The sequence below is a fragment of the Papio anubis genome, chromosome 9 (genome assembly GCF_008728515.1).
Source record: "Papio anubis isolate 15944 chromosome 9, Panubis1.0, whole genome shotgun sequence".
Classification (NCBI taxonomy): Eukaryota; Metazoa; Chordata; class Mammalia; order Primates; family Cercopithecidae; genus Papio; species Papio anubis.
In genome coordinates, this window is record NC_044984.1 from 106715865 (window position 1) to 106727288 (window position 11424).

The 11424-nt window shown below is 47.0% G+C and overlaps 1 protein-coding gene across 11 annotated transcripts in view; it reads right to left on the reverse strand.

Moving 5' to 3' along the window:
• Window positions 1-11107, reverse strand: part of HECTD4 (HECT domain E3 ubiquitin protein ligase 4) — a 232906-nt gene extending 221799 nt beyond the window's left edge. For 7 of the 11 annotated variants that reach the window (XR_002515862.2, XM_021922965.2, XM_021922964.2 and 4 more), the window contains exon 1: window positions 10154-10525. Coding sequence is in view for 9 of the 11 variants with exons in the window: in XM_021922965.2 (XP_021778657.2) it covers window positions 10154-10330 (177 nt within the window). In the remaining 2 variants the exon portion in view is untranslated. Of the gene's footprint in view, window positions 1-10153 lie in introns of all 11 variants that reach the window. The other 4 variants (XM_021922968.2, XM_021922963.2, XM_021922966.2 and 1 more) reach the window with 3 other exon arrangements.
• Window positions 11108-11424: the final 317 nt, after the last annotated feature.

The window sequence follows — 11424 nt, forward strand, 5'->3', positions numbered from 1 at the left end:
GACCACCCACCCAGCATCTCGAGCCAACAGGTGGTATTTTATGACAGTCAAGATGGAAGCCAAGAGGACAGATAATAATCAAAGCTGATTTATTTAGCAAGACCTTAGGGTCTTGCTATTGGAGAAAAACTGAAACAGAGACTATCTATCATTTCATCTGCCTAGCCATATTGCAAACAAATTGGGAAGGAAGAAAATTCCAGCCAGGCACAGTGGCTCACACCTGTAATCCCAGCACTCTGGGAGGCCGAGGTGGTTGGACCACCTGAGGTCAGGAGTTCAAGAGCAGCCTGACCAACATAGTGAAACCCCGTCTCTTCTAAAAATACAAAGTTATCTCTGCATGGTGGCACATGCCTGTAATCTCAGCTACTGGGGAAGCCAAGGCAGAAGAATCGCTTGAACCCAAGAGGCAGAGGTTTTAGTGAGCTGAGATCACGCCATTGCACTACAGCCTGGGCAACGAGAGAGGAATTCCTTATCAAAAAGAAAAAAAAAAAAAAAAAGAAAGAAAATTCCAGCCGGGTGCAGTGGCTCACACCTGTAATCCCAACACTTTGGGAGGCTGAGGCAAGCAAGTCACCTGAGGTCAGGAGTTTGAGACCAGACTGACCAACATGGAGAAACCCTGTGTCTACTAAAACTACAAAATGAGCCAGGTGTGGTGGCATATGCCTGTAATCCCAGCTACTCGGGAGGCTGAGGCAGGAGAATCGCTTAAACCCGGGAGGTGGAGGTTGTGGTGAGCCGAGATTGCGCCATTGCACTCCAGCCAGGGCAACGAGAGCGAAGGTCCGTCTAAAAAAAAAAAAAAATTCCACAGGGATCACCAAACAAACAAACAAAAAACTATTCCACTACTATAGAAAAAATTATGTTGATGGGATAGTTTTGCTTTCAAATACAATAGGCTGCTGGTTGAATATGAATAAAATAACTTCCAAGCAACATAGCACCTTATAGAGTCAACACACTTTAAACATAATCACTTTTTTTTTTTTTTTTTAATATTTTGGTGCCAGTATATCACTCTGTCATGCAGGCTGGAGTACAGTGGCACAATCATAGCTTACCACCTCTTACAGCTCCTGGACTCAAGTGATCCTCCCACCTCAGCCTCCCAAGTAGCCAACTATGCCCAGCTAATTTTAAAATGTTTTGTAGAGATGGGATCTTGCTATGTTGCCCAGGCTGGTCTTGAACTCCTGGCCTCAATCAATTCTCCTGCCTTGGCCTCTCAAGTGCTGGAATTACAGGCATGAGCCACCACACTCAGCCCACATCCATCTTATTATTATTATTTTTTTTCTTTTTGAGACAGGGTCTGGCTCTGTCACCCAGGCTGGAGTGCAGTGACACAATCTTGGCTCACTACAACCTTTGCCTCCTGGGCTCAAGTGATTTTTCAGCCTCAGCCTCCTGAGTAGCTGGGACTACAAGTGCATGCCACCATGCCCAGCTAATTTTATTGTATTTTTTTGTAGGGACAGAGTTTTGCCATGTTGTCCAGGCTGGTCTTAAACTCCAACCCACTCCTTGCCCCTACCATAGTAATGAGATTACAGGCATGATACCATATCTGGCCACCTCCATCTTTTTAATTCTGACATTAATTAGCCCTATCATTATCCCACTCTTACAGATGATGATAGTGTAACAATAGTTCAAGAATAGGGACTCAGGGCTGGAATCAGACAGATCTATTTCAGCCTTAGCTTTGCCACTAACTATCTGACCTTTGTCAAGTTACTTAACTTTTGTTTGTGCCAGTTTCCTCATTTATAAAATAAAGATAATTCTAGGCTGGGCATGGTGGCTCACACCTGAAATCCCCATACTTGGGAGGCCGAGGAGGGTGGATCACTTGAGGTCAGGAGTTAGCCTGGCCAACATGGTGAAACCCTGTCTCTACTGAAAATACAAAAAATAGCCAGGCGTGGCAGCACGGGCCTGTAATGCCAGTTACTCAGGAGGCTGAGGCAGGAGAATCACTTGAACCTAGGAGGCGGAGGTTGCAGTGAGCTGGGATCACGCCATTGCACTCCAGCCTGGGCGACAGAGTAAGACTCCATTTCAAAACAAACAAACAAAACAAAACAAAAAACAAACAAAAACAATAAAATAAAGATAATCCAGTACCAACCTCATGTTTTTTGTGAGGATTAAATAAAATAATGGATGTGAAGTACTTAGCACAGAACGTGCCACTCAATATGCTGGCGCTGTTGTCGTGGTAGTGGTAGAGATAGTGACAATGATGACTAAGAAGATACACCAGAAGAAGTAACTAGGGGCTGGGCACGGTGGCTCACACATATAATCCCAGCATTTTGGGAGGTTGAGGCGGGTGGATCACCAAAGGTCAGGAGTTCCAGACCAGCCTGGCCAACACGGTAAAACCCCATGTCTGCTAAAAATATAAAATTAGCCGGGCATGGTGATGCAAGCCTGTAATCCCAGCTACTCGGGAGGCTGAGGCAGAAGAACCACTTCAACCTGGGAGGCGAAGTTTGCAGTGAGCTGCGATCACGCTATTTCACTCCAGCCTGGGCGACAGAACGAGACTCTGTCTCAAAAAAAAAAAAAAAGTAACTAGGGATTTCTGAAGTTATGGAATTAGGCCAGGCGCAGTGGCTCACACCTGTAATCCCAGCACTTTGGGAGACTGAGACAGGAGGATTGCTTGAGGCCAGGAGTTCACGACCAGCCTGACAACACAGCATGACTCCATCTCTATAAAACATTTAAAAATTAGTAGCACACCTGTAGTCCCAGCTACTCAGGAGGCTAAGGTGGGAATATCACTTAAAGCACAGGAGTGTGAGGCTGCAGTGAACTATGATCACACCACTGCTCTCCGGCCAGCAACAGAGAACCTGTCTCTAGAAAAATATGTTTAAAAAAAGGTATGGAATTTGCCCAAGGTCACACAGCAAGCAAGGAGCAGAGCTAGAATTTCGATCCCAGTTTGACTCTTTAAACCTGACTTTAACTTCAAGGCAATACTGTCTCCCCCAGCCCTCAAATACTTCATTCTCATTTTACAGCTTGAGCCAGACAAGCCTGAAAGCCTGTTGGGCCTTTTGCCCAAGCTCACAGAATACTGCACCAAGATTCAGTGACTCCTATTACAGTGCTCATTAATTGCATGGTAATCGACACTACTGGTGAACAAGGTTAGTTTATTCCCTTATTCATTAACTCTTCCAAATCTAGAATTCTATAAAAGTACATAAACACTTTCCAAAGGATTTTGTCCAAAGGATATATAGGCTAGCAGTGTCCTCCTAGGAGAATAGATCAACATAAATCTAAATATCATCTCAAATATTTCACTTGAGGGTACGATAAGTATTTAAAGCCTTGACGATTTCAGCTGATCAACTTCAAACCCAAATGCCCCTTTTCTTTTTTGGCAAAACAAAATAATAAACAAAAACCCTTTTGCATTTATTAGGTTTCATTTGTTAATTAACATATAGTTGCCATACAGTAAATGGCACATATTTAAAGTGTGTGATTTAATGAGTTTTGACATACATATACAAATGTGAAACCATCACCACAATCAAAATAGGGAAATAGCCATCGCCCCAAAAGTTTCTTCATGCTCCTTTATACTCCGTCCCTCTCATCATTTCCTGCCCGCCTCTATCCCCACGCAACCACTACAAATCAATCTGCATTTCCAAAATTTCATAGAAATGGAGTCTTACAGTATGTACTCCTGTTTGTCTGGTTTCTTCCACTCAGCATAAATCCACGTTGTGAGTACCAATGGTTCATTCGTTTTTGTTGCTGAGTAATACTCCATTGTATGGATGTACCACATCTGTTTATCCATTCACCTGCTGACGGACATTTGGATTGTTTCCAGCTTTGGGCAGTCACAAATAAAGCTGACTTAAACATTCATGTTCAAGTTTTTGTGTGGTGTGGGGCAGGGTGGAGAGGGAGTACTTACAAGCAAACACCATGAAATATGAGAAGCACTAACCAAAATGCTTAAATTTAAAATAAACCTCAACTGTGGAGTAAGAAATATCTTAGCCACCTTGGGTAAGTTAATCAGCTTCTCTGTCAACACTCTTATATACGATGCCTGCTTGTTCCCAACTGCAGTTTGTAAAGAAAAATGGGGCCGGGCGCGGTGGCTCAAGCCTGTAATCCCAGCACTTTGGGAGGCCGAGACGGGCGGATCACGAGGTCAGGAGATCGAGACCATCCTGGCTAACACAGTGAAACCTCGTCTCTACTAAAAATACAAAAACTTAGCCGGGCGAGGTCGCAGGCGCCTGTAGTCCCAGCTACTCGGGAGGCTGAGGCAGGAGAATGGCGTGAACCCGGGAGGCGGAGCTTGCAGTGAGCTGAGATCCGGCCACTGCACTCCAGCCTGGGTGACAGAGCGAGACTCCGTCTCAAAAAAAAAAAAAAAAAAGAAAAATGGGATAGGAAGCAGAACGCTTTTGGAATTTCCACAAGTAAGCTATTCCTTTTTTTCCCCCTCTTAAATTCCGTTTATTTTAAAAAGGATAATGTTCTATGAAATTCAATGTAAAATGCAATAACATCTGAGATGTTATTTTTGAGTTATTGCTTTTTTATTTCTCTTAAATGTATATTTATTTCAATAGTTTAAAAAAATTTCCTAAGCCGGTCATGGTGGCTCACGTCTGCAATCCCAAAACTTTCAGAGGTAGAGGCGGTTGGATCACTTGAGGTCAGGAGTTCGAGACCAGCCTGGCTGATATGGTGAAACCCCATCTCTACTAAAAAAAAAAAAAAAAAAAAAAAAAAAAAAAAATTAGCTGGGTGAGGGTCACCTGTAATCCCAGGTACTCGGCAGGCTGAGGCAGGAGAATCCCTTGAACCTGAGAGGCAGAGGTTGCAGTGAACTGAGATCGAGCCATTGCACCCTAGACTGGGCAACAGAGCAAGACTCTTGTCTAAAATAAATAATAATAATAATTCCTATACGTCTTTTGCTTTCCACCAGTAACATAAAATTAAAATAAATACAAACGGCTATATATATATATTTTTTTCTCTTTGCCTATTTCCACATGTTCCAACAAATGGCTATTTTAAAGGACAAGAAAAAGCCTCACTTTGCATTCTTTTTCTTTTTTTTTTTTGAGACAGAGTCTCACTCTGTCGCCCACGCTGCAGTGCAGTGGCAGGATCTCGGCTCACTGCAAGCTCCGCCTCCTGGGTTCACGCCATTCTCCTGCCTCAGCCTCCCGAGTAGCTGGGACTACAGGCACCCACCACCACGCCCGGCTATTTTTTTTTTTTTTTAATGTTTAGTAGAGACGGGGTTTCACTGTGTTAGCTAGGATGGTCTCAATCTCCTGACCTTGTGATCTGCCCGCCTCGGCCTCCCAAAGTGTTGGGATTACAGGCGTATCACACCCGGCTACACTCTGCATTATTAATTCACTCATAGTAAGATCCAAAGCCCTCACCTACAAGGATCTACTTGATCTGTATCCCCTGCTCCCTATCTCTCCTCTCCCCTTTAGCTTACTGGGCTCAGAGCTCCAAATATGCTGAGGACGCTTCCCTCTCAAGGACTTGCCTCTTGCTGTCGTCTCTGTATGGGATGTTCTTTCCGGGGAGCCATATGGTATACTCCCTCCTTCCCTTCAGGTCTCTGCTCAAAAGCCATCCTGGGCTTTCCTTTCATGTCCACCCTATATAAAACAGGACAGGCTGGGTGTGGTGGCTGACTCGCCTGTAATCTCAACTCTTTGGGAGGCAGAGGTGGGTGGATCACCTGAGGTTCAGAGTTCAAGACCAGCCTGACCAACATGGTAAAACCCTGTCTCAACTAAAAATACAAAAATTAGCAAAGCGTGGTGCTGCATGCCTGTAATCCCAGCTCCTCAGGGGGCTGAGGCCAGAGAGTCACCTGAATCCGGGAGGTGGAGGTTGCAGTGAGCAAAGATGGCACCACTGCACTCCAGCCTGGGAAACAGAGTGAGAATCTCTGTCTCAAAAATAAATAATCAAAAATAAAATAAAATAAAACAGGACAGTTGGCTGGGTGCAGTGACTCATACTAAGCACTCTGGGAGGCTCAGGTCGGAGGATCACTTGAGGCCAGGAGGAATTCAAGATCAGCCTGGACAATATAGCAAGGCCCCATCTCTAACAAAAAAAATTAAAACAAAAAAACAGAGCCCTCTTTCCAATGCTCTCCATCTTTTTATTGAGCTATAGTTTTCTCTTTAGCACTTATCATTTGCCTCTATGTCATGTTACATATTTGTCATTGTCTGTATCATTCCAATAAATTATAAGCTTTTTGAGGACAAGGATTTTATTTTATCCACTGCTATATCCCCAGCATCCAGGACGGTTGGCCCAGCTCACTCTAAATTCCACCAATACTTGTTGAATGAATTAGTTGATTAAACATTATTTATTGCTTTAAAAAAAAAAAAAAAAAGAGGCCGGGTGCAGTGGCTCACGCCTATAATCTCAGCACTTTGGGAGGCTAAGGAAGGCAGATCACTTGAGGTCAGGAGTTCGAGACCAGCCTGGCCAACATGGTGAAACTAAGTCTCTACTAAAAATACAAAATTAGCTGGGCATGGTGGCACATGCCTGTAATCCCAGCTAATTGGAAGGCTGAAGCAGAAGAATCGCTTGAACCTGGGAGGTGGAGGTTGCAGTGAGCCAAGATCGCATCACTGCACTCCAGCCTGGGCAACAAGAATGAAACTCAGTCTCAAAAAGGAGGGAGGGAGGGAGGGAGGGAATTTACTGGGAAGAAAAATTTTAATTCAAATACTCTGGATCTGCTTAAATTAAAATATTAAGTTAATGTTGATCTGCTTCTTAGGAGGGATTCTTTCTTTAGATTGACTTTGAGCAGTGCTGACAGGGTGAACAGAACACTAGAATCCAAATGCAGAAAAGCCAGGGTCTAGTCATTGCCCTGCCACAACTAGCTATGCTATAGTGACTAAGCCATAACCTCATCTCCTGATCTCTGAGATCTCCTGATCTTAGAGAACTTCGTTCTAAAATGAGGGAAATTATTATCTCTAAAGTCTCTTCTTGCTCTAAAATTCTAAGACTATTGCACTCTTCTGCAGTGAGTCCCGTCCCTCATAATCCAAAAGTGTTAACTAAAGGATTCTATATATATTAATAAACTCTGTGGAAAATGGCCATTATTCACCCAGATGTCCACTGGAAGGAGAGGCTTAGAAGACTGTATTTCATGGATGTGGTGGTATTTCAAAAGATAGCTTTTAAAAAATTAATAAATCATGAATCTTCCTCAAATATGAAAAAGAAACAGTTACTAAAGAAAATAGAGATTCTTCCTTCTGTAGCCAGTTATGAAATTTAAAATAATTGCAAATACAAATACTATACATGCATGGAAGCATAAAGTATTATGATGAGAAGCAGATATCCGGTGAACAGAACTAGGTTAATGTGCAAGCTCTTTATGTGCTCTTGAGCAAGTTGAATACCTACTCTGCACTTCCTTCATCTGTACAAGGAGTGCAATATTTCCAACTGTTAGGCTCTTTTGAGAATTTAATAAAATAATGCCTGACATGTAGGATACATTTAATCAACATTATTAAGTAATTAAATATGTACCAGGCGTGGTGGCTCATGCCTGTAATCCCAGCACTTTGGGAGGCCAAGGCAGGCGGATGACCTGAGGTCAGGAGTTCGAGACCTGCCTGGCCAACGTGACAAAACCTTGTCTCTACTAAAAAATACAAAAATTAGCCTAGCATGGTGGTGCATGCCTGTAATCCCAGCTACTTGGGAGGCTGAGGCAGGAAAATTGCTTCAAGCCGGGAGGCAGAGGTTGCAGTGAGTTGAGATTTAGATCGAGCCACTGCACTCTAGCCTGGGCAACAGAGAGACTCTGTCTCAAAAAAACACAAACAAACAAACAAAAAGATTATATATATATATATATATATATATGAATACACCCAAACACAAATCTAATAGCCACAAAAATATTCTTAGCTATTTCTGCTGAGACCATGGAGCCTGTATAACATGGAAAGAATGAAAAAAGTTATGCACTGCTACCAGTGTATCACCCATACACATACTAGTTTCTGAGAAATCAGACCATAAATTCAAAAAGCAATTTAAAAAAACAAAATCTAGCAGGCCAGAGAGGTTCTTTCCTTTTAAAACCATTCTTCTGTAGAAATAGCTGACAAATTCATGCAATACATTTACAAACATTTTAGGAAAACCAACTTAACAGCACAGATACTTTAATCCTACTCTTTCTAATCCTAAAAATAAATAAATTACATAAATGACATATATATAAATTTTGGTTCTGTGAACTTGGATTAGTCTTTAAGAAACAAAGAGCATAGGCACGGCACAGTGGCTCACGCCTGTAATCTCAGCACTTTGGGAAGCCAAGGCGGGCAGATCACTTGAGGTCAGGAGTTCGAGACCAGCCTGGCCAACATGGTGAAACCCTGTCTCTACTAAAAATACAAAAATTAGCCGGGCGTGGTGGCGCGCGCCTGTAATCCCATCTACTCGGGAGGCACAGGCAGGAGAATCGCTTGAATCCAGGAGGCGGAGGTTGCAGTGAGCTGAGATCGGGCCACTGCACTCCAGCCTGGGCGACAGAGGAAGACTCGGTCTGGGGGTTAAAAAAAAAAAAGAAAAGAAAGAAACAAAGAGCATCCACTTCCCACCTTTCACACACAACACAGCCAATTAAATCAAAAGATTCCACTATCATAGCATAATACCCCTTGAGTTTTCAGGCAGATAAGACACTCAGACACACCTTGCTTTTTATAGAACAGGCCCAAATGAGACACAATAAAACGATGATTCCATGTTAGGAATTCCCTACCAACCATATCCTCCTCTTTTTGGTGACTAGATTGTAAAATAAGTCAATTAAGAGTTCACAACGGAAGTGCTGAAGCAACCGCAAATCCAGACACAAAAAAACAGAGGAACGTATTCGCATCTCAAGCACGTCCAAATGTCTCGGCCAATGCGATCCGATCACTGCCGTTTCCAGAAACACACAGTAATGGCTTTTAATTCATTTCTATAAATGTTCGTTGTGCGTAAAGCCAAACTGCACGCAAAACCGCAAAACACAAAAGATTCCTCGCATTCCGTTTATAGCCAGAAGATAGGCCATCCTCTCTGCGCCTATCCCAGAAAGCTCTCCATACGGCAGTAAGAATTTGATGACACCCCATGCTACCTACACATCAAAATGTCATCCCACGAAGTGGAGGGGGAGCAGTGTCAGCATCCGCTGGCCTCCATGAAACGCCACTGCCAGTATTCCCACCTTTAGGCAAATACGAACCCAAGTGAAGTCGATGGAAAGTTTCCACCAACCAAGCACATTTGGTTCCCTTCTGCCCCCAAGGCCAAGCAGCTCAACTGATGAGATCTGCTGTTGCACCTGCCACGGCTCTGAACCCGGGATGCTCGGCGACCCCCGGACACACAAAAAGGCCCTGCGGCCTAACGCGCCAGTGACCCTTCGCCAAGAGCGCACGGAAGGCCGCTGGAGCATCCCTCTCGCTGTCCACACCGCCCGCTTCCCTGACAAAGGCCCCGTGTCAATCCATCCCAGACACAACACAGAGAAGTTGCTGGATTGCCCACCGCGGACCCGCAGCTGCCACTACCCTCTCCCGGAAAAAAGAAAAAAACCACAGAACTAGGGAAGAAAAGGGTGGGAGGGTGCACAGCGTTAAAATAAAAATGTTCCCAAAGCTAAGCAACCTGGGTGTGCCCTGGAAGCGGGTCCAGGGGGCCCGTGGGGGAGGGGAGGGAGGCCCGGGTGGTGGTGGCGGCTCCTCCGGGGCATGAAGGCCGAGCCGGGTGCTAGTCTAATAAAATGCCGGGTGTCGGAACGCTCAGAAGAAAACCACAAATGAAATCCCCGGCGGGCGCCAGGCCCCGAGGAGGGAGGGAGAGAGAGCGGGGCGGGCGGTCTGCAGACCTGCGGCCGCGGCCCCCACCTGCCCGCCCCGCGCCCACACACACCTGCCCCGGCAGCCCCTGGGAGGCGAGGCCCGCGGCTGGGGCGAGGAAGGGGCCCGACCCGGGAGCGCCGGGAGAGTGGGCCAGTCCGATGGCGGGGGCCGGGGGCCGCCTCGCTCACCTCCAGGTCGGTGTCGGCGGCCTCCGGGGCCCCGAGGATCTCGCTGGGCAACTCGGCCAGGTCGGTGACCCGGATCAGCCCGTCGTGCAGGAAGATGGTCTCCTCCTTCACCGAGAGCCACTGCGCCGAGTCAGCGGCCGCCGCCGCCGCCGCCGCCGCGGCCGCCGACGAGCCCATGGCCCCGGCTGAGGGCTTGGAGCTGAGGAGCAGACGCCCGGCCGGCGGAGACGGAGCAGCAGCAGCCGCGATCACCAGTCCATGGCAGCGTCCGCCGCGTCCGCCAGCGGCGACCCGCTTGCCGCCTCGCCCGTGCAGCTCCGCCCTAGGCGGTCCGAGTCGCCATCCCCCCCGACCCCGGCCCGGGAGACCCCGGCCCCGCAGCCGCCGCCGCCGCCGCCGCCCTCAGGAGCAGGATCCGCCTCTGCCGCTCGGCAGCCAACTGTCAGTGAGACGCCATGTTGGGGGCGGGGCTCCCGGCATGCCCCGCGGAGCGGACAATACAGGCCCCGCCCGCCGCCCCGCCCACCGCTCCGCGGATCCGGCCACCCGGGTGGCCTGGACCTCCGCCTCGCCCTTTGCTGCCGCTTGCCCTCAGCCTGACCTCTGCCGGCCCCTTCTCCTCCTGGCCATTCAGGGTAGCCCTGGCTCTGCAGCGCGCCAGGGAAGAGGACGCCGCCTCTCCGGTCCTGTCCCTACTCAGGTGTGCACCCCTTGCTCGGACCCGCGCCCCCACGCTGGGCAGAGCATAGAGATCACTCCTTGTTTTCACGTTTAAATGAGATGCAAGCGAAAGGCTGGTGCAGAATAGGCGCTGCACACTTGTTCATAAGCACTTGGTAGAATAGCATAGTAGGTGATTAATATTTACTGAAAAGTCTAGTACCCAGTAAGCACTCAAAACAAAAAATAAAGCGTCTGTCAACAGTGCTTGGTGCCCAATGCCCGACACTTAATATGTGCTCCGTGAGTGGCAGTTCTAATTATTGCTATGTTCATTCCATCAGTGTTCCACACTAATTGACATACACCTTAAAAATATGCTCACTAGGCCGGGTGCGGTGGCTCACACCTGTAATCCCAGCACTTTGGGAGGTCGAGGCAGGAGGATTGCTTGAGCCCAGGAGTTTGAGGCCAGCCTGGGCAACACAGGGAGACCCCATCTCTACAAAAAATAAAAATTAGTAGGCCGGGCGCAGGGGCTCACGCCTGTAATCCCAACACTTTGGGAAGCCAAGGCAGGCGGATCACGAGGTCAGGCGATCAAGACCATC